Below are 22,873 nucleotides of genomic sequence, written 5' to 3' on the forward strand. Positions count from 1 at the left end.
CCAGAGGAGCAGGTAGGTGGCCCTGCAGTAAAATGGAATAGATTGAGTGCCTGTATGTGGCAGTCCCAAAAATTGTTCAAACCAGAGGAGCAGGTAGGTGGCCCTGCAGTAAAATGGAATAGATTGAGTGCCTGTATGTGGCAGTCCCAAAAATGTTTCAAACCAGAGGAGCAGGTAGGTGGCCCTCCAGTAAAATGGAATAGATTGAGTGCCTGTATGTGGCAGTCCCAAAAATTGTTCAAACCAGAGGAGCAGGTAGGTGGCCCTGCAGTAAAATGGAATAGATTGAGTGCCTGTATGTGGCAGTCCCAAAAATTGTTCAAACCAGAGGAGCAGGTAGGTGGCCCTCCAGTAAAATGGAATAGATTGAGTGCCTGTATGTGGCAGTCCCAAAAATTGTTCAAACCAGAGGAGCAGGTAGGTGGCCCTGCAGTAAAATGGAATAGATTGAGTGCCTGTATGTGGCAGTCCCAAAAATTTTTTAAAACAGAGGACCGGGTAGGTGGCCCTCCAGAAAAATGGAATAGATTGAGTGCCTGTATGTGGCACTCACAAAAATTGTTTCAAACAGAGGACCGGGTAGGTGGCCCTCCAGAAAAATTAAATGCATGAAGTACTATAGCAAGAGCCAGTGGGCCCTGTCAAAAAATAGCCATTTTCCTCTGCTTTACTGTACAAAGAGGAGGAGAAGGAGGAAAATGAGGAGGAGGAGGAGGAGTGGATCAATTATTCAGGTTGAGCTTCCTTCACCTGGTGGAGATTGGAAATTCTGAGAAATCCAGCCTTTATTCATTTTAATAAGCGTCAGCCTGTCAGCGCTGTCAGTCGACAGGCGTGTACGCTTATCGGTGATGATGCCACCAGCTGCACTGAAAACCCGCTCGGACAAGACGCTAGCGGCAGGGCAGGCAAGAACCTCCAAGGCGTACAGCGCCAGTTCGTGCCACATGTCCAGCTTTGAAACCCAGTAGTTGTAGGGAGCTGTGTGATCATTTAGGACGATGGTATGGTCAGCTACGTACTCCCTCACCATCTTTCTGTAAAGATCAGCCCTACTCTGCCGAGACTGGGGACAGGTGACAGTGTCTTGCTGGGGTGACATAAAGCTGGCAAAAGCCTTGTAAAGCGTACCCTTGCCAGTGCTGGACAAGCTGCCTGCTCGCCTACTCTCCCTCGCTACTTGTCCCGCAGAACTACGCACTCTGCCGCTAGCGCTGTCAGAAGGGAAATACTGTTTCAGCTTGTGCACCAGGGCCTGCTGGTATTCATGCATTCTCACACTCCTTTCCTCTCCAGGGATGAGAGTGGGAAGATTTTGCTTGTACCGTGGGTCCAGGAGAGTGAACACCCAGTAATCGGTGCTGGAATAAATTCTTTGAACGCGAGGGTCACGGGATAGGCAGCCTAGCATGAAATCTGCCATATGCGCCAGAGTACCAACGCGTAAGAATTCACTCCCCTCACTGGCCTGACTGTCCATTTCCTCCTCCTCCAACTCCTCCAACTCCTCTTCTTCTGCCCATACACGCTGAACAGTGAAGGACTCAACAATGGTCCCCTCTTGTGTCTCGCCAACATTCTCCTCCTCTTCCTCCTCATCCTCCTCCACCTCCACCTCCTCCGATATGCGCTGAGAAACAGACCTCAGGGTGCTTTGGCTATCAACAAGGGAATATTCTTCCCCCGTCTCTTGTGACGAGCGCAAAGCTTCCGACTTCATGCTGACCAGAGAGTTTTTCAATAGGCCAAGCAGCGGGATGGTGAGGCTGATGATGGCGGCATCGCCACTGACCATCTGTGTTGACTCCTCAAAGTTACTCAGCACCTGACAGATATCAGACATCCACGTCCACTCCTCATTGTAGACTTGAGGAAGCTGACTGACCTGACTACCAGTTCTGGTGGAAGTTGACATCTGGCAGTCTAGAATCGCTCTGCGCTGCTGGTAAACTCTGGATAACATGGTCAGTGTTGAATTCCACCTCGTGGGCACGTCGCACAACAGTCGGTGAGCGGGCAGTTGGAGGCGGCGCTGCGCTGCCCTGAGAGTGGCAGCATCTGGGCTGGACTTCCTGAAATGCGCACAGATGCGGCGCACCTTCGTGAGCAAATCAGACAGATTGGGGTATGTCTTGAGGAAACGCTGCACTATCAGATTTAACACATGGGCCAGGCATGGTACATGTGTCAGTCTGCCGAGTTGCAGAGCCGCCACCAGGTTACGGCCGTTGTCACACACAACCATTCCCGGCTTGAGGTTCAGCGGTGCCAGCCACAGATCAGTCTGCGCCGTGATGCCCTGTAATAGCTCTTGGGCGGTGTGCCTTTTGTCGCCTAGGCTCAGCAGTTTGAGCACCGCCTGCTGTCGCTTAGCGACGGCACTGCTGCTGTGCCTAGAGCTACCGACTGATGGCGCCGTGCCCACGGATGGTAGTTCGGAGGAGGAGGTGGAGGAGGGGTGGGAGGAGGAGGAGGCATAGTAGGCCTGAAACACCTGGACCGAGGTAGGCCCCGCAATCCTCGGCGTCGGCAGTATATGAGCAGCCCCAGGGTCAGACTCGGTCCCAGCCTCCACCAAGTTAACCCAATGTGCCGTCAGCGATATATAGTGGCCCTGCCCGGCAGCACTCGTCCACGTGTCCGTGGTCAGGTGGACCTTGTCAGAAACGGCGTTGGTCAGGGCACGGATGATGTTGTCTGACACGTGCTGGTGCAGGGCTGGGACGGCACATCGGGAAAAGTAGTGGCGGCTGGGGACCGAATACCGAGGGGCGGCCGCCGCCATGAGGTTGCGAAAGGCCTCGGTCTCTACTAGCCTATAGGGCAGCATCTCCAGGCTAAGCAATCTGGAGATGTGCACATTAAGGGCTTGGGCGTGCGGGTGGGTTGCACTATATTTGCGTTTCCGCTCCAGCGTCTGGGGTATGGAGAGCTGAACGCTGGTGGATGCTGTGGAGGATCGTGGAGGCGACGATGGGGTTTTTGTGCCAGGGTCCTGGGCAGGGGGCTGACTAGCAGCTGACACAGGGGAAGGAGCAGTGGTGTGCACGGCCGGAGGTGAACGGGCTTGTTGCCACTGAGTGGGGTGCTTAGCATTCATATGCCTGCGCATACTGGTGGTAGTTAAGCTAGTAGTGGTGGAACCCCTGCTGAGCCTGGTTTGGCAAATGTTGCACACCACAGTCCGTCGGTCATCCGGTGTTTCCTTAAAGAACCTCCACACTTCTGAAGATCTAGCCCTCGCCGCAAGAGCCCTCACCACGGGAGCTTCACTAGTTGACAGTGGCGCTGATGCACCAGCTCTGGCCCTGCCTCTCCGTCTGGCCCCACCACTGCCTCTTCCAACCTGTTCAGGTCGAGGACTCTCCTCCGTCTCAGAAGCACTGTGTTCACCCGGCCTCTCAACCCAGCTTGGGTCTGTCACCTCATCATCCTCCGATCCCTCAGTCTGCTCCCCCCTCGGACTTCCTGCCCTGACAACAACTTCCCCACTGTCTGACAACCGTGTCTCCTCATCGTCGGACACCTCTTTACACACTTCCACTACGTCAAGAAGGTGATCATCACCCACAGACTGTGACTGGTGGAAAACCTGGGCATCGGAAAATTGCTCAGCAGCAACCGGACAAGTGGTTTGTGACTGTGGGAAGGGTCCAGAAAACAGTTCCTCAGAGTATGCCGGTTCAAATGCCAAATTTTCCTGGGAGGGGGCAGACTGGGGGGGAGGAGGCTGAGGTGCAGGAGCTGGAGGAGTGGCGATTTCGGTGACATGGGTGGACTGCGTGGAAGACTGACTGGTGGTGGACAAATTGCTCGAAGCATTGTCAGCAATCCACGACATCACCTGTTCGCACTGTTCTGGCCTCAACAGTGCTCTACCACGAGTCCCAGTAACTTCAGACATGAACCTAGGGAGTGTAGCTCTGCGGCGTTCCCCTGCTCCCTCATCAGCAGGTGGTGTCTCACCCCGCCCAGGACCACGGCCTCTGACCCCTGCAGTAGTTGGACGCCCACGTCCCCGCCCTCGTCCTCTACCCCTAGCCCTCGGGTTAAACATTTTTAAAATGAGAGTTATAACTTTATTTTTTTTTTTACTTTTTTTTGTTTTTTTTTGTGTTTTTTTTTTTTTTTTTGTGTTTTTTGTTTTTTTTTGAGTTTTTAAAACCAAACAATGCTATCCTATTGCTATGGCTATTTTCTAGCCAAGTATCAAAGGAAGCACAGTACTATGCCAGATGAGATGACACTGAGTTATTGCCTAATAGAAATCCAACCCCTACTGAATTTTGCCACTTCGGCCTTTGCTATGGATATGTGCGCCACTAAGCGCAGAACACAGCGGTCGCAAGTCCCACTACAAATTGCTCAGAATTGGCAAGTACATGCACTGCAGAAACTACAGCCACCAGCAGATCAACCAGAAATCAAATATATAGAACGCTACTGTAGGCTTCAAGATCAAGAAGCTGTTTGTATTCTCCTATGGCTATTTTCTAGCCAAGTATCAAAGGAAGCACAGTACTATGCCGGATGAGATGACACTGAGTTATTGCCTAATAGAAATCCAACCCCTACTGAATTTTGCCACTTCGGCCTTTGCTATGGATATGTGCGCCACTAAGCGCAGAACACAGCGGTCGCAAGTCCCACTACAAATTGCTCAGAATTGGCAAGTACATGCACTGCAGAAACTACAGCCACCAGCAGATCAACCAGAAATCAAATATATAGAACGCTACTGTAGGCTTCAAGATCAAGAAGCTGTTTGTATTCTCCTATGGCTATTTTCTAGCCAAGTATCAAAGGAAGCACAGTACTATGCCGGATGAGATGACACTGAGTTATTGCCTAATAGAAATCCAACCCCTACTGAATTTTGCCACTTCAGCCTTTGCTATGGATATGTGCGCCACTAAGCGCAGAACACAGCGGTCGCAAGTCTCACTACAAATTGCTCAGAATTGGCAAGTACATGCACTGCAGAAACTACAGCCACCAGCAGATCAACCAGAAATCAAATATATAGAACGCTACTGTAGGCTTCAAGATCAAGAAGCTGTTTGTATTCTCCTATGGCTATTTTCTAGCCAAGTATCAAAGGAAGCACAGTACTATGCCGGATGAGATGACACTGAGTTATTGCCTAATAGAAATCCAACCCCTACTGAATTTTGCCACTTCGGCCTTTGCTATGGATATGTGCGCCACTAAGCGCAGAACACAGCGGTCGCAAGTCCCACTACAAATTGCTCAGAATTGGCAAGTACATGCACTGCAGAAACTACAGCCACCAGCAGATCAACCAGAAATCAAATATATAGAACGCTACTGTAGGCTTCAAGATCAAGAAGCTGTTTGTATTCTCCTATGGCTATTTTCTAGCCAAGTATCAAAGGAAGCACAGTACTATGCCAGATGAGATGACACTGAGTTATTGCCTAATAGAAATCCAACCCCTACTGAATTTTGCCACTTCAGCCTTTGCTATGGATATGTGCGCCACTAAGCGCAGAACACAGCGGTCGCAAGTCTCTCTACAAATTGCTCAGAATTGGCAAGTACATGCACTGCAGAAACTACAGCCACCAGCAGATCAACCAGAAATCAAATATATAGAACGCTACTGTAGGCTTCAAGAAGCTGTTTGTATTCTCCTATGGCTATTTTCTAGCCAAGTATCAAAGGAAGCACAGTACTATGCCAGATGAGATGACACTGAGTTATTGCCTAATAGAAATCCAACCCCTACTGAATTTTGCCACTTCAGCCTTTGCTATGGATATGTGCGCCACTAAGCGCAGAACACAGCGGTCGCAAGTCTCACTACAAATTGCTCAGAATTGGCAAGTACATGCACTGCAGAAACTACAGCCACCAGCAGATCAACCAGAAATCAAATATATAGAACGCTACTGTAGGCTTCAAGAAGCTGTTTGTATTCTCCTATGGCTATTTTCTAGCCAAGTATCAAAGGAAGCACAGTACTATGCCAGATGAGATGACACTGAGTTATTGCCTAATAGAAATCCAACCCCTACTGAATTTTGCCACTTCAGCCTTTGCTATGGATATGTGCGCCACTAAGCGCAGAACACAGCGGTCGCAAGTCTCACTACAAATTGCTCAGAATTGGCAAGTACATGCACTGCAGAAACTACAGCCACCAGCAGATCAACCAGAAATCAAATATATAGAACGCTACTGTAGGCTTCAAGAAGCTGTTTGTATTCTCCTATGGCTATTTTCTAGCCAAGTATCAAAGGAAGCACAGTACTATGCCAGATGAGATGACACTGAGTTATTGCCTAATAGAAATCCAACCCCTACTGAATTTTCCCACTTCGGTCTTTGCTATGGATATGTGTGCCACTAAGAGCTAAACACAACGGTAGCAAGTCCCCCTGCTAATTCCTCACAAAATGGTAAAATATGCAAATTAAAATAAAAAAAGTAGAACGTTATTGTAGCCCTAAGAAGGGCTGTTGGGTTCTTTGAGAATCACTCCTGCCTAACAGTAAGCTAATAGAACACCCTAACGCTTTCCCTGAGCAGCAGCAGCTCTCTCCCTAGCGGCATCCAGAGACAGAATGATCCGAGCAGCGCGGCCAGCGGCTAGTCTATCCCAGGGTCACCTGATCTGGCCAGCCAACCACTGCTATCGACGTGTAAGGGTACCACGTCATGCTGGGTGGAGTGCAGAGTCTCCTGGCTTGTGATTGGCTCTGTTTCTGGCCGCCAAAAAGCAAAACGGCGGGAGCTGCCATTTTCTCGAGCGGGCGAAGTATTCGTCCGAGTAACGAGCAGTTTCGAGTACCCTAATGCTCGACCGAGCATCAAGCTCGGACGAGCATGTTCGCTCATCTCTATTCATAACGTATTTAACAGTCTTATAGCCCAAAAGTCAGGAGGATCTAGTGCTACCAGACCCCAATGACCTCTGTCCGCCCTTCACCCGATCTCTGTGAGGGCATAGCCTCTCTCCCTTTCCCTGCTCATCCCAACAAGACCTACATGGTGTAAGGAGCATGGGGGGAACATGTATCATTACAAGGGTCTTAACCACTTCGCGTTGCAGCCTTTTTTGTTAATTTCTTGTTCCCCACCTTCAAAGGTTTGTAATTTGTTCATGTTTCTGCATGAGGGCTTATTTTCAGAGTAATAAATTGTAATTCTCAGTTACGGTATTTATTAATTCATGCCATGTACTGGGAAGGGTGAAGAAAAATCTGGCATCACGGTGATACCAAATTAATGTAGGTTTTATTGTGTTTCCATACATTTTTACATACAATATGAATACAATAAAATATAAAAACATTTTGTACAAAAAAAAGTATGATATACTGTATAATAGCTTTTTCATGCTTCGCCGTATGAAACTGTGTAAGATACAGTATAAGAAATAAGCTGACAATTTATTGCTACCATTTTGAGGATCATGTGACCTTTTGATCACTTTTTATTACATTTTTTATGTGATGTAAAAAACAGTACCGCACTATATGAACATAGTGGGGCACATTTACCATACACCGGCGCTAAGTACACCAGTGTATGATGTTTCCCTGCCTTGGCCCTGCAAACAATTGTGCCGTAGTCTGTGCCTGTACAGATGGAAACAATAGCTAGTGTCTATGCCCACTCCCACTGTAATGATAGGGAAAGACTCTGGGGGTTATTAACAGGAAGAGGAAGGGGGAAATGCTGAAGGAGGAGGGAGAGGAGGAGACATTGTAATAGCATGTGAAGCTACAGCATGCAGGGGCTCTGATAACACCCCCAGTGCACTTCTGACTCGTGAGTTTCATTTCAAACATTGCTTTTACAATGATTGAGGCCATGGATAACCAATTACCCAAGATTACCACACTCACGGTGTCTGGATCTATAAGTGTCCCTGGGTTATCGTGCTTGATTTTGATGGTAGGTTTCCTTTAAGCTAATAATACAAAGGCTTTACAACACTGGCGCATGTGAAAAACATGTTCAAAAAATGTTTGATGAACATGAACATGAACATAGCCTTATAAGTATTCAATGTATTGTTACCCAACACAATTTCTAAAATTTCAAAACAGAAAAAATATAAAATACAAAGCTGTCCAAGATGCAATCATTATTTAATTATGCCTTACAACATCTTAGTACAATATATTTAGTATTTTATCAAATAAAAGGGGTTTGCAGGGGTTAAAAAATCATATGGCTGTAAAAATAATATACTCACCCCTGAAATTCCTGCTTTAACAGATACATGGCACCACAGGTAGGGCCGGCTCCAGGTTTTAGTGGGCCCCTGGGCAACAGAGTCTTAGTGGGCCCCTTTGTGGGCCACCCTCCAGTAGCCAGAATGCAAACACACTGACCCCCCTCCCCCTGCGGACACACTGACCCCCCCTCCCCCTGCGGAATACACTGACCCCCCCTGCGGAATAAACTGACCCCCCCTCCCCCTGCGGAATACAATGACCCCCCCCTTCCCCTGCGGAATACACTCACCACCCCCCTCCCCCTGTGCAATACACTGCCCCCCCCTTCGCCTGTGGAATACACTGACCCCCCTGTCCCTGCGGACACACTTACCCCCCCTCCCCCTGCGGAATACACTGACCCTCCCCCTGCGGAATACACTGACCCCCCCCCTTCTCCTGCGGAATACACTGACCCCCCTCCCAATGAGAAATGCAGTGACCCCCCTTCCCCTGGGGAATACACTGACCCCCCTCACCCCCTGTGGAATACAATGACCCCCCCTCCCCCTTGCGGAATACAATGACCCCCTCCTGCGGAATACACTGCCCCCCTCCCTCTGCGGAATGCACTGACCCCCCCTTCCCCTGCGGATTACAATGACCCCTCTCCGGGAAAGAAAAAAAATCTCACCTTTCCTGGTTCCCCTGGAGCAGCGCACGAACAGGCTCCATCTTTCTTCAGCCTGGGCCTCCCATACGCACCGGCCCCGAAGCCGGCACACGTGATCTGATGATGTCACCATGTGCGCCGGCTTCAGAGCCGTCGCATACCATGCGGTGCACCGCTTCAATGGAACCAGGACAGGTGAGCTCTGGATTCTGCTTCTATGCTCTACACTGGTACAATTGATCCGGGGGCTCCAGTGGGCCCCTCCAGCTCCCCGGTGCCCCGGCACTTGCCCGGGTTGGCCAGGTGCTGGCACCAGGACTGACCACAGGCCTCTGTATACAAACAGATATCGGCAGTGATGTACAACGCCAGTAAGTATGTTTATTGTTTTTAAACCACCCAGCAATATTTTATTTTCCCGAACATGTACATTTTTGTACATGATGACTATTATTTAACTTTAAAGGACACAGATCACCATTATACCTGTTTCCAGCTGTGGCATATTTCTCTCCTTCTTACCTCAGTGTATGTATTAAAGTAATTGACAATAAGGAGAAAATGTTACCTTACTTCTATAGCGGGACATGAACTGTCAACAATACCCTTATATACATTTAACCCATTAGCGCACCGCGATTTACAATAACGTTGTGGTGCTATGGAGGGTTATAGAGAGAGCTCACGAGCTGAGCTCTCTCCATACACAGCGGGTGTCAGCTGTATAATAAGGCTGACCTGACACCTCCCACTAACTTCTGGGGTTGATGCTGGCACTGATCAAGGCAGTTAACTTGTTAAGTGCTGTGGTCTAAACCGACCATGGCACCTGACAGTGCTGCCGGTGGGTGTTGCCATCTTGGATGGCTGATCAGCGCCCCTTGAAATCATTCCAGGGCACCGATTTATTGCCATGGCAGCTTACAGTATCATGAAGACTCGTAAGCCTGTTATGGATTACTATATACGGTACTTCAATACAGTAGCATCGCTGTATATAGAATACGTGATCAGACCCTCCAGGATTAAAGTACCCTTGGGGTCTGAAATAATAGTAAAAAAAAATAAGAACCCCCTTTCCCTAGAACACATATAAAAATAAACAGTAATAATCATAAACATGTTAGGTATTGCCAAGTCCAAAAATACCAGTTCAATCAAAATGAAAAAGATTTTTCTCGGCCATGAGCACTGTAACAGAAAATAGTGCCTGGGCCATTAAAACAAACTAACTTGTTAATGGCACTCTATAATGCAACATATACATAAAGTTGATGAGTACAAGAAAATGAAACTTAAATGTGTGTGTGTACCCCAGGTATCCTTGTGTTTCCTGGAGCATACATATCACTCTTACACACATGCCTGCTCATCTAACCCTAAGAACTAGATCTGCATTAACTAACCAAAAATACAGGGTAATGCAGGAGCAGCTTTAGGGGGTAAAACAATGTAATTTAAATCATAAGATAATTACATTTTAAATGTATAACTAGTTTTGAAGTTGAGCTGATCTTTTTCCAATGTTTACATTAAATGGGTATTCCTAATTTCAGCAAATGAATGTTATTGTTTGTATGATGAAAAATTATACGATTTTCCAATACACTTTCTGTATCAATTCCTCACTGTTTTCTGAATCTCTGCTTGCTGTCCTTTTATGGAAAGCTTCCAGTGGACAGAAATCTGACCATAGTCATGTGATGTCACACAGACAACAGAGAGTAATCAACGCTGTGTGATATAACAAACCGGGCACATGTGTGACCATGGTCAGATTTCTGTCCTCTGGAAAAAAACGATGAAGGTTTCTATAGAAGGACAGCAATCAGAATATAGAAAACCACGAGGAATTGAGACAGAAAGTATATTGGAAATTTGTGGAACTTTTTATTACACAAACAATAACATTTATTTGCTGAAATGGAAATCCCCTTTTAATGTCCTTTCAATACCTGAATCCCTATACATTCCTTTAGGAATCAGTACGGTAAATATGGAGTGGGGTATGGGAAGATAAAGAGAAAAAAAACAACTCAAACAAATTGCTGATAGAGAATAAAAGACATTGAAAGTCCTAAAACAAGAAAGCCAAGTGGGAATAGGAAATAGCAAAGGGCTGTGTTCCCAAATGTGAACTTTGCCCTGCCCTTGGGCCTCCCTATCATTTGATTAGAATACACTTCAGATAGGAATACCATTCCGATAACATTTTTGAGTAAGCAACATACTAGCTTACTGCACAAGTGGTTAACACTCCAACAAGAATAGATACGCTGATAACTGTACATAATGTATAACCATACACACGAGGCAGATATTTAAAGTAAAGAAATATGCGGACATATTAGATTTGCATACAAGAACCAGATAAAAAAGACACAACACCTGCATATGAAGTAAGATGATAACACCAATGTGCTATTTCTTCAACTATGTCAAGATAAGACAACTAAAATAAATACCTTGTGTTTGCTTCAGGGGCAGACAGAACGCTGACTCTTTATTGATGGAGTGGCGCAGAACAGATGCGCTAAGCCGATGCATAGTCTGTTCTTGATCTGAAATATGTAACAAAAAAAGATGGAATATTTTCTTATACTTCAATGTCAAACTCAAGGAAATAAATTCACTGATGGTTGAAATGTGATCAAAGGCCTTTTCTAATGAAAGTACTTCACGGATGAATGTTCTTCAAAGTACACTCTCAAATAGGAGGTGACAGCATCTCCCTTTCCTTTCTTTTCCCTTTGCATTTTTAATCATGTTGCTTGTCATGCCTGTGATAATTTGAGGTTTAACCTGAAAATCACACTAACTATCCATACTAGAAATTACAAAAGTAATCAAATAGCACTGAAAATATTAAAACACTGAACCATCGTTTCTACATTACCTTCGGACAGTCTGGCATTTACATTATAAATATTGGCAGAAAATAATTTCAAAAAATTAGTTTCCATTTTAATCTTTACTATGTTAATAGGATACTATACTTTATACTAGGATATAAATCTTAGCTCAATCTTAGAGCACTTTTCATAGTACATTCATTTTTTTTAGGTAACTTTTGTCTTTAGGCAGAATTTTTAAGCCATTTGTTAAATGCGGATATGCCCTAGTTAAAAATGGGATATTATAAGTTCTGGTCCACTGAGCTATTATACCTCACGGCACAGAATACTATTGTGATGTGTGTATAATAGGTCACTGAAAGTAATTACATGTGTAAGAGTCCACTACACTTAAAAGTCTGCTGAATACATACAGATAATGATGTTCCTATTGCCCCCGCTTCGTCCCATTAACCCATTTACTGTAGAACTAACACTACTGCAATATACATTGGCTGTCATTCCTACAAAGTTGATATGAATCAACCTCCCCCCCCCCCCATGACTGATGTTAGCTGAAGTATAAATCAGTTAAGGAAAGAGAAAGTAGTAGACACAGGAGAAGGAGAAATTACCCTCTTCAGTCCATCCCCCTCTCTCATCACTAATATACATAAGCTAAGAAAGAACATAGGAGAAGACACAAGTATAGGGAAATCTGTCTACTTTGATCCATTCTTTACACTAATTACTCATGGTTGCTGAGAAGAGAGAGAAGGATTTTATAAATATAGTAGACTTAAGATTAAAATACAACTGTAACAACCTGGATTTGGTTGAAGTCTAGCCATAAAACTTCCTTTGGGAATTATAATTGTACTCCCCACATACCTGATTTCTAGTAATGTGACCTTGTGGTTACTTTGAATTAACATTGGCTATGATTGGTCAAAACCATATTTTAATTGTTTTCCTAACCCATAGAGTTTTTCAGCATTATCATTTTGTTCATACATTTGATAACAAAAATTGGAATGAGAAACTGCCTATTATAAAGATTTGGAATTGGCAGGACAGACTTCCTTAACATATTTTCCAGGTTTGAAGGGGAAGAAAATGTGATAAATTCTTAAATAATATTGATACCCATTCATATTAAGTGGTCTCCAACTGGTTGGACAATGACATTCTGTACATGCTGCAACTTATCACTGGCCAGTTATTGGCTGTAATGACCATGTGTGCGTGTCTGGTATACCATCACTGCAGCAAAAGTCAACAAGAGTTATTCAGCTGTCATTATGTGCCATTTACCAGGTAAGTTGAACATTTTTATTTTATTTCACCACATTGCCTGTCTCTTGTAGAAGCTATCAGCAACCCCACTAAGCCTCATATAAATGTGAGTCGTTAACACCAGCCAATAGACTCCAAAACCTAGAACAATCAGATTATAACAATAATAGTAACAATTTCAATAAGTAAAAAAAATCTGGTTGTTTTAATTATATGCAATTTAATATAAACAAACAAGTAGAACAAAACGAATTCTCACTAGATCTCACTCTTACAAATATGCTTCCATTTGTATTTCCAGTTACTAAGGCACAAGCCAAGCAGAAGAACATGATCAATGAATTCTTTAATCACTTCGGAATTGTAAGCACAAAGCACGCACAGTACTGCTTGTATAAATACTGAAGAAAATAGACATTAAGCCAATCCTACATTCAAAATGTTCTAGGATGCATAATCCAACCATTCACTCCTATTTGTCTTCCAGAAAACTGACACAAAAATAACCAATGCCATTTTCTAAGCAAATCAGGAAATCAATGCTCTGCTGGAAATTGTCTAACTGAACATTTGTACACATACAGATGTAGAGGACCTGAACTTGTGATGTTAAACAAATCATTGTAATATTATTATGTGTGGTCTTAGGTTTTCAATAGTTTTGCAGGTTAGCTTGGTTGAAGTTATTTACCAAAACTGATGCTAAAGAAAACATTATATAAATATTTTGGGATTCATTTGGCAAGGAAGGGGGGCCATATGCTAGATTTCCATGTGCATCCTACTTAGCACAGAACAACCTCTTACCCAAAACTGTACATAAGCTGTAAAAACTCAGACAGACTGGCTTTAAAGGATGATTTTTAACACTTTTGCAGACCCTTTGGAACCACAGGCTTCATAGAGCTCCCACCAAAAAGAATCTTTGAGACATAACTTCAAAAGAGAGTTATGAATCCTAGCCAGATATCTGGTACGTTTCTGGGATCTTGGAATCAGGGAGAAACCTGGTCTGTTCTCACCCAGTTTGGGAGCCCATAGATGAGGAGATGTAATATGATATGAGCTCACTAATAAACTCTCTTTTTATCAGAATGTACAAAACTGTTGTTTTAGCTACATCTAATTTGTCTTCTGTCTGATGGATTTTACTTTTTTCCCGCCTAATGGTGGCCTCATTCAAAACAATTGAGATCCTTTGACCACATGTTGAGGGTTCAGAGCTAACACTTCCAAATGCAAATGAAACTTCTGCAATCAACCCCACATGTCTGCTAAATTCATGATGGGTCATACAGGGAATAGCCCGTGCAACCCACTACTTAGCCATTTAGATAACTGCCCAATGGTCAGTTGGTCCCTCATAAAAAGAGAAAGCTACATATTGAAGAACTTTAATTCTAAGAAGAACTTTAGATTCACTTAATCTAAGAGTCTGTATTGATTACATAACTGTGTCTTGCATATGTTTTGGTAAGCAGCTAAAATCAGGGTTGCATTATAGGGTGGACATCCGGAAAAGGAGCCCTAGGACCTCCACCAGTGAACAGGAGGAGGAGGTCTCCACTAACCTCCTTTTCCTGAGTTACACACTCCCTCTACTATCCTAGTTCCTGGTCCTCGAGCCAACCTGTTAAGAAGCACCTGTTAATATACAGATGTGTATCATGAGGTTCTGCAGCAGATGAGGTGTGTATTATGAGGTTCTGCAGTAGGTGAGGTGTGTACTATGGGATTCTGCAGTAGATGAGGTGTGTATTATGAAGTTCTGCAGTAGGTGAGGTGTGTATTATGAGGTTCTGCAGCAGATGACGTGTGTATTATGAAGTTCTGCAGTAGGTGAGGTGTGTATTATGATGTTCTGCAGTAGGTGAGGTGTGTATTATGAGGTTCTGCAGCAGATGAGGTGTGTATTATAAGGTTCTGCAGTAGATAATGGTATGTATTATGAGGTTCAACAGCAATTTCAGTTTGTAGTATGAGGTTCTGCAGCATTTGATGTATGTATATTGATGATGTGCAACAGTTGAGGTATAAAGGATGATGTTGGGCAGCAGCTGAGGTGTGTATGATGAGGTTGTGCAGCAGCTGAGGTGGTTGTGCAACATCTGAGGTGTGTTTTATGAGGATCTGTAGTCAACAACTTGGGATTTGTATGTGTGTGTGTTTAGACCGACAGGAAATTAGTATGTGAAATATAGCTGTGAAAACTAAGATCTTGTAAAATGGAAAGGAATATTTGAAAAACTACACATAACTGATCAGTAATTCATAGGTGAACTTTATAATAAATAATGAATGAGCAGGAACATTGTAATATTTTTCCAGTGCGTAAATGAAGTTTACCTGTACAGCTTCCAGACATAACAATTCTCAAGGATATAGATTTCTCAAACAGAAATTAAAGCAGACATAGCTGCCTGGGGGAGCCACAGCTGCTTCTGCACACATTGAACTGCAACATTTGTTGGAGATAAAGTGCTGGGTAATTTTCTTTCTGCCGCTCTTTGTTACTATTGTTATCACATTTACATTAACAGGGCAGAAAGCAAAAAGTTTCTCAACAGAAAACCACTTCTCTATGACCTCTATTTTAATCTGTCTTTGCTATGCAGGGAAGCAGTTGCATCCGCGCTGCCTGTCATTTGTTTCTGCCCAAGTATGCATGCTCTTCAATCCTTTTGAAGGAAGAATAGTGTCTTAGCAGATGTTGCTCCAAAAATCTATTAGAGGAAAGTGAGAGTCTGGTAAAACAAGCCCTAGGACTTCCCGCTGGAAAAATTAGTTCAGGGTAGTTTAGCACATTTTTGCTGGAAGCTAAGGAGAAATTAAATTAAATTAAACTCTGTAGGTTAAAAGTTCAGATTTAACCCCTTTCATTTATTCCATCTTCTCTATAAAAGAAAAAAACCTGTTGTATAGGAATCAAGTGATGTGATATGGCACAATTTGAACTCATTTGGAAGCTTCACTCGCTATAACAAAATAGAAAACTTTCAGTTTTTGTTTCCTTTTTTGTTAAGAGACAAATAACTATGCTTGGTTTTTCATATTTCCATCAGTATTGGTGGAAAGTGATACCATTATTTATCAAGTATTTTTGACAGCTTCAAGACTAGTACAATAAAGGGGAGTGGTGTCTCAGCAACACACATTATACAAATGTTGGTCCATACACCAAACATACAACATTCATAATTAGAAACTTTAAAAAATTTGATAGATTTAATTAACTTTTAAATTTTAACAACATCCACTGTGCATGTATAGCATGTAGTAATTTACCCTAAATGGAAAGGACTCACAGGCTCATAAGAGGAGACACCCATTGCTATGCCAGCAACCTTTACATTAGTATGTTTGAACCAGACTGTGCCACTTAAAAGGTAGAGGCCTCAACATCTTGGCCACGATCAACAGCCCTTTCTACGGTGATTTCAGGTTACCATAGTAACAGATAATTTTTGATAGTGAGTGTGGGCAGCATTGTGAAAAAGAAATTCTGCTTAGTTTGTAAAGAAACGGGCTGCAAAGTGCCCCCTAGTAACTGTTTTACTTCTCTGTTGCGAAGAGCTATCTGACAACCAGAGCTGAAGACAGGACTCTCTTTACTCCTCTGTTTGTTCAAACAGCTGTGAGCGGTGACTGTTGACCCCTTCTGCTCTTCCCGTGTGCATTATTATACTATGAGCATTATTTTTAAACATTAAGCTGACAGTGAAGCTGTTAATCCTAACTGCTCATAACTATGATAACAAACACAGGGATATCACACAGGGATATTAGATGAGCCTGTTTCTTTACAAATCAATCAGGATTTCTTAACAAAGCATATAAAAGAAAATTCCTCTCACACAATATTAAAAATTATCTGAAAAGGTTGTTTAGTTTAATAAAGTAAAAAAGAAATATGTTAACAATCCCCCCACAAGCACACACAGCACAAAAATGTGTGAGTCGTGGCAGACTTAGATTCTTCAGTTAACCCCCACAAATAAAAGACACACACTGTACTCTACATAAGGCTGAGTGCATAAATATGAAATTAAACGCTGAACTCCAATTGAAACAGGAACTCAAGGGAACAAGAAAAGTAAATTGACAGCACTTTGGAATATTGTAATGTATTTATTAACTACAATTTAACCCCTTAACGCAAAAAGACATTCCTGAACATCCTGTAGTGGATTGGGAGTATGAAGTGGGCTCACAGGCTGAGCCCTCTTCATATTCACGTGGTGTTTGCTGCACAATGGAGAAAACACCTGTCGCTAACATGCTAGCACCAATTGCAAGTGTTAACACTTTGATTGCCACGGGCAAAGACCCAAGGCCTTCAGGTTTTAGGCTATCTATTACAATGTGAGATTTGCACATTGTGATTAAAGATGGGCAAATTTAGGTAAATTGGATTTGATCCTGTTCGCTGAATTTTCAGAGTAAATTCGATTCAAACTGATCACGGCTGTGGGTGCATGGAGAGGGCTAATGGGTTGAGCCCTTTCAATAGCCAAGGCTGCTTTGGTTTAACCCATTCATTATGATGTGGGAAATCAACATATACTGCCATGCTGTAGTATGGCATTATATGACAAGATTGATCAGACAACCTAGGGTTAAAGCACTCCAGGGAATTTGAAAAATAGTAAAAATAAAAATTAAAAAGAGTTTAAAAAAAATTAGAATAATAAAACCTAAAATTTCAAATCATACCCCTTTCCCTCGAACTGATAAAAAAAAAAAAACAGTAAAAATAAAAAAAAAATTAGCTATCGATGCATCTATAAAATCCCGATCTATCAATATATAATAGCGTTTTTTCACTGTGTTTAACCCTGTAATGGAAAATAGCTCCTAAAGCTGAAAATGGCATTTTTTTTACATTTTGAAAAAAGATTTAAAAAATCAATAAAAAGTGATCAAAAGGTCATGCAGTCCTTAAAATAATAACAATAAAAACATCACAAAAAGTCGCAAAACATTACACAACCCATAGCTCTGTACACCAAAGTATAAAAAAGTTATTAGCGCCAGAAGATGGCAAAATAATTTTTTTTTAATTTTTGAGATTGTATGAAAACATTATAAAAACTATACAAAGTTGGTATCCCTACCGCCATACAGTGAGGAACACTACCCCCATACAGTGAGGAGCACTACCGCCATATAGTGAGGGACACTACCGCCATACAGTGAGGAACACTACTGCCATACAGTGAGGAACACAACCTCCATAATATGAAGAATACAGCCATACATTGAGGAACTCTACCCCCATACAGTGAGGGACACTACCCCCATACAGTGAGAAACACACCACCATATAGTGAGGGACACTACCGCCATACAGTGAGGGACACTACCGCCATACAGTGAGGAACACTACCGCCATACAGTGAAGAATACAGCCATACAGTGAGGGACACTACCGCTATACAGTGAGGAACACTACCGCCATACAGTGAAGAATACAGCCATACAGTGAGGAACACTACCGCCATACAGTGAGGGACACTACCGCCATACAGTGAGGAACACAACCTCCACACAGTGAAGAATACAGCCATATAGTGAGGAACACTACCGCCATACAGTGAAGAGGACTACCGCCATACAGTGAGGTACACTACCCCCATTCAGTGAGGGACACTACCGCCATACAGTGAGGGACACTACCGCCATACAGTGAGGGACACTACCGCCATAAATTGAGGAACACTTTCACCATACAGTGAGGAACACAACCGCCATACTTTGAAGAATAAAGCCATACAGTGAGGAACACTACCGCCATACAGTGAAGAAGTCTACCGCCATAAAGTGAGGTGCACTACCCCCATACAGTTAGGAATACTACCGCAATACAGTGAAGAATATGCCGCCATACAGTGAGGAATACTGCAGCCATACAGTGAGGACTACTACTGCCATACAGTGAGGAACACTACCTTCACACAGTGAGGAATACAGCCATACATTGAGGGACACTACCCCCATACAGTGAGGGACACTACCACCATACAGTTAGGGACACTACCGCCATACAGTGAGGAACACTACAACCATACAGTGAGGAACACTACCGCCATACAGTGAGGAACACTACCACCACACAGTGAGGGACACTACCACCATACAGTTAGGGACACTACCACCACACAGTGAGGGACACTACCACCATAAAGTGAGGGACACTACCGCCATATAGTGAGGAAGACTTCTGCCATACAGTGAGGAACACTACCCCTTTACAGTGAGGAATACAGCCATACAGTGTGGAACACTGCCGCCATACAGTGAGGGACACTACCACCATACAGTGAGTGACACCACCACCACCATACAGTGAGGGACACTACCTCCATATAGTGAGGGACACTACCCGCATACAGTGAGGAACACTATCCCCATACAGTGAGGGAAAGTCAGTAAATTTGAAATATCACTTTTTTGTCATTTTCCTAAATATTAGAAATATAATAAAAAGTGATCAAAAGGTTGTACAGTCCTCAAAATAATAGTTTTGAAAACGTCACCAAAAGTTGCAAAAAATGACACCACACACAGCCTCGTACACTTAAGTATGAAAAAGTTATTAGCACCAGGTGACAGCAAAATGAAGAATTGTTTTTTGTACAGATGGTTTTAATACTGACCCAAAGAATGAAGGAGACATGTCATTTGGGATGCTCAGTGAAAGCATAAAATCCAAGCCCACAAGAAGATGGAGCAAATCCGTTTTTTCACCATTTTCATGTATTTAGAAATGTTTTCTCGCTTCCCAGTACACGGCATGGAATATTAAATTCTGTCACTATGACGTCCAATTTGTTATGGAAAAAAACAAGCCCATACACAACTCTTTACATAGAAACAAAAAAAGTTATAGATTTTTTAAAGTGGGGGGTGAAAAATGAAAACACAAAAAAGAAAAAGGGCCTTGTCTTTAAGGGGTTAATTGCCAATTCTTTATACAGCTGTCTATCATACTGAAATATCTCCATCTGATTTGACACTCATGCACAATATATACACTTCCCACTATAAATCAGAAATAAATGGATAAATCAGCCTCACACCTACTATTTCATCATTAATGACAAGTTAAAAGACAATACAATAATGGAGACTAATAAATGTGCAGCTGCCGATTCTACCTGGCAGTGATAATGTCCTTTAACCCCAATGAATGCAGAGTGCTGTGATAAGAATTTTTTTTCTCAATTTCTTAGCTATTCATTTTCATTATGATTTTCAGACAGTGGATGTATTGAGATATTCATCATTATTAAATACTGAAGCGTGTTCATTTTCACCATCTCATTATTATACATCTAACCTTTTGATTCTGTGTGCAAGTTTTAATTCAATTCAAAGCATTGCTGGTTTGTAAAAAATGCACTTTTATTGTTAAGAAAGTACATTACCTGTTAGAATAACATCAATGAGAACATTTTCATTTGTTGGGTTCTTAAAGGAAATGTTGATTGAGGCAAGGCTTCCAACATTCGTGCTAATGCTTGCTGGTTCCATAGGTTGAGGGATGAGGCCCACTCCTGATACATGAAATGTCCATTCTTCAAACTGTTCAAAAATTAACAGTTTTAATACGATGAAAACATAATACGAAAGATAGATAGATAGAGTTTGCACAGTTGCATTTACAATCACCAAATGTTGCACACCTGCTACATTTACTTAGAAACTCCACTAAAAGTGCTCTTTCCATGTATAATGCTGGGTGCGACCGGCTCATTAAGAACATACACCAGATCAAGAATCTGACGCTTCCCCACACTGGACTGACAGAGTTCACCAACTTTTTTGTGGTGGACCTTTAACGTAGGGCGTGTGACACAATTTGCAAGTTAAATCCGGTTTTCGGTCAAAATCAGTCAGGCCAGCGCAGCTGCAGCACTAAAAGGGTTGCTTGCAACACAATACCGTGCAGACACTTCTTAAATACCTGTGCAAGTTGTTTTAGCCTAGAAGATCAAGCACAGTCCGACAAAAGCGTAGGGCAGAGCCCTTAGTAAATGAGCCTCTTTGAGGCTAAATATTAACCTTGTACTTTCAAAAATAGACTTATTAACCCCTTAACGCTCTGCGCCATAGCTCTACCACCAAGGACAGGTAGCATCCATCCTAATGTGGTGAGTGTTTTTCCCAGTGCGCTAGTATAAGTGCAGTAGCACAATTTTTTGTCCCTGCAAGACCAAATTTCTTTTGGTCTATTTTCTTTTAGAGCGTCCAATAATGGCTATGACACATATGAATTGTGTTGGAATTTCCACTCCAAAGCCAAAGTAACACTCCTTTTCGGAGCAGAGTCGAAGCAGGTGGAAAAAGTCATTTTTTCTGGTGCTTCCAGCTAAATACGTTGGAAAGCAACATGCGGTGAGAGCACCACAAAACTGCTGAAACCCCATAGTAAATGTCCCCCACTGTGTCTGATGCTGGATGAATAATCTGGTGCAGTATAAGACTGGTGTGGCCATGCCCTCTTTTTGAACAAATTGGAAAACTCTCTAAAAATGGTCTAAACATCTTAATGAATGTGAAGAAGCTTTTTTGGCAATTTGGACATATAAGGGCTTATTTTTTGTGACATGAGATGAACTTTACAAATATTTCATTTTAGTGGCTCATTAGCTTATTGATGAGATTTTATTAACTTTTGAATGTATGGGTAAAAAGAAAATTGTCAATTTTAGTTTCCTTCCTTTTAGAATTTTTTGGGGGTCGTACACCATACACTAAAAATATTATATCATCATTATTCTATAGATCACTACGATTACATTGATACCTCATTTATATAGTTTTTCATTTATTTTTACAGTTTTACTAGAAAAAAAACTAATTTAGAGGAAATCTCATTTGTTTTTGCATCGCCATATTTTCAGAGACGTAACTTCAATATTTTTTGGTTGACAAAGCTAGTTTAGGGCTTATTTTTTTACATGTTGAGTTGTCCTTTTCAGTGGTACTATTTTGGCGCACATAACTTTTTTTGGCGATTTTGCAGGGTTTTTTTTACTTTATTACATGTGTAAAGGGAATGTTTGTGTTTAGCGGACTTTATTTAATTCTTTTTATTAAAATGTGATTTTATTTAATGTTTTTAACTTTTTAATTTACTTTTACAGGTTGGCTTGTTCAAGCTCTTCTTCGCCTTACACTGTGTAATGTAACACACTGAGCATGCTGGCTCCCGGAAGAGGATCGCACAGCCCCGGGACACTGGCAGTCCCTGGGCTGCGATCGGAGCAGCGACCCCCCCTGGTAAGTGCCGCAGGTCAGCGCGACCGTGGCATGTTAGGGGTTAACACCCTCGATCTGAGAAATCTCAAATCGCAGGTGTTAGAGGCGGGTTTCGGCTATAGTATACAGCCGACACCCGCAGCTTCTGGTGCCAGCTGCGTTTAGGAGCCGGCGCCAGAAGCTTGACGTAATATTACTGCATAATGCGGGAACGCACCTCCAGCCATGCAGTACAAATGTTGGTAAGGGGTTAAAATATTCATGAGCCCTGGTAAAAATGAAAGCTGAGCCATGGGGAACTAGAAATATTCTGACTTTCAGACAGCTTGATAAATCTGCCCCAAAGTCTTGTAAATTAGGAGACATGGCACACTAATCAACAATAACACTAAGCCCAATAGCCAGTGATTACCATTACATGTTACAATGGTATCTGTCCAGAGGTGGGATATAGAAAGCAGCAGGAAGCAGGAAAACTAGGATAGGATATAGATCTGAGTGACTTTGACAAGGGCACAAATTGCTGAAGCAAATGCTGAAGTTACTGCTGAAGTTAATTCTTTCTCTGAAAGAAATGTATCACAGCTTGCTGGGCAGGGGGTGCAATATACAATGTT

At 42.7% G+C, this 22,873-nt stretch overlaps 1 protein-coding gene across 5 annotated transcripts in view; it reads right to left on the reverse strand.

Annotated features, from left to right (window-relative positions):
- The window catches only part of CFAP47 (cilia and flagella associated protein 47), a 381,927-nt gene that overhangs the window by 46,614 nt on the left and 312,440 nt on the right, over positions 1 to 22,873 (reverse strand). For all 5 annotated transcript variants that reach the window (XM_072135929.1, XM_072135930.1, XM_072135931.1 and 2 more), the window contains exons 57-58: positions 20,420 to 20,576; positions 11,328 to 11,423 (exon numbers count right to left, since the gene is read on the reverse strand). In XM_072135929.1, coding sequence (XP_071992030.1) covers positions 11,328 to 11,423; positions 20,420 to 20,576 — 253 coding nt within the window. The remainder of the gene's footprint in view (positions 1 to 11,327; positions 11,424 to 20,419; positions 20,577 to 22,873) is intronic.

Source organism: Engystomops pustulosus, chromosome 2 (assembly GCF_040894005.1).
Source record: "Engystomops pustulosus chromosome 2, aEngPut4.maternal, whole genome shotgun sequence".
NCBI lineage: Eukaryota > Metazoa > Chordata > Amphibia > Anura > Leptodactylidae > Engystomops > Engystomops pustulosus.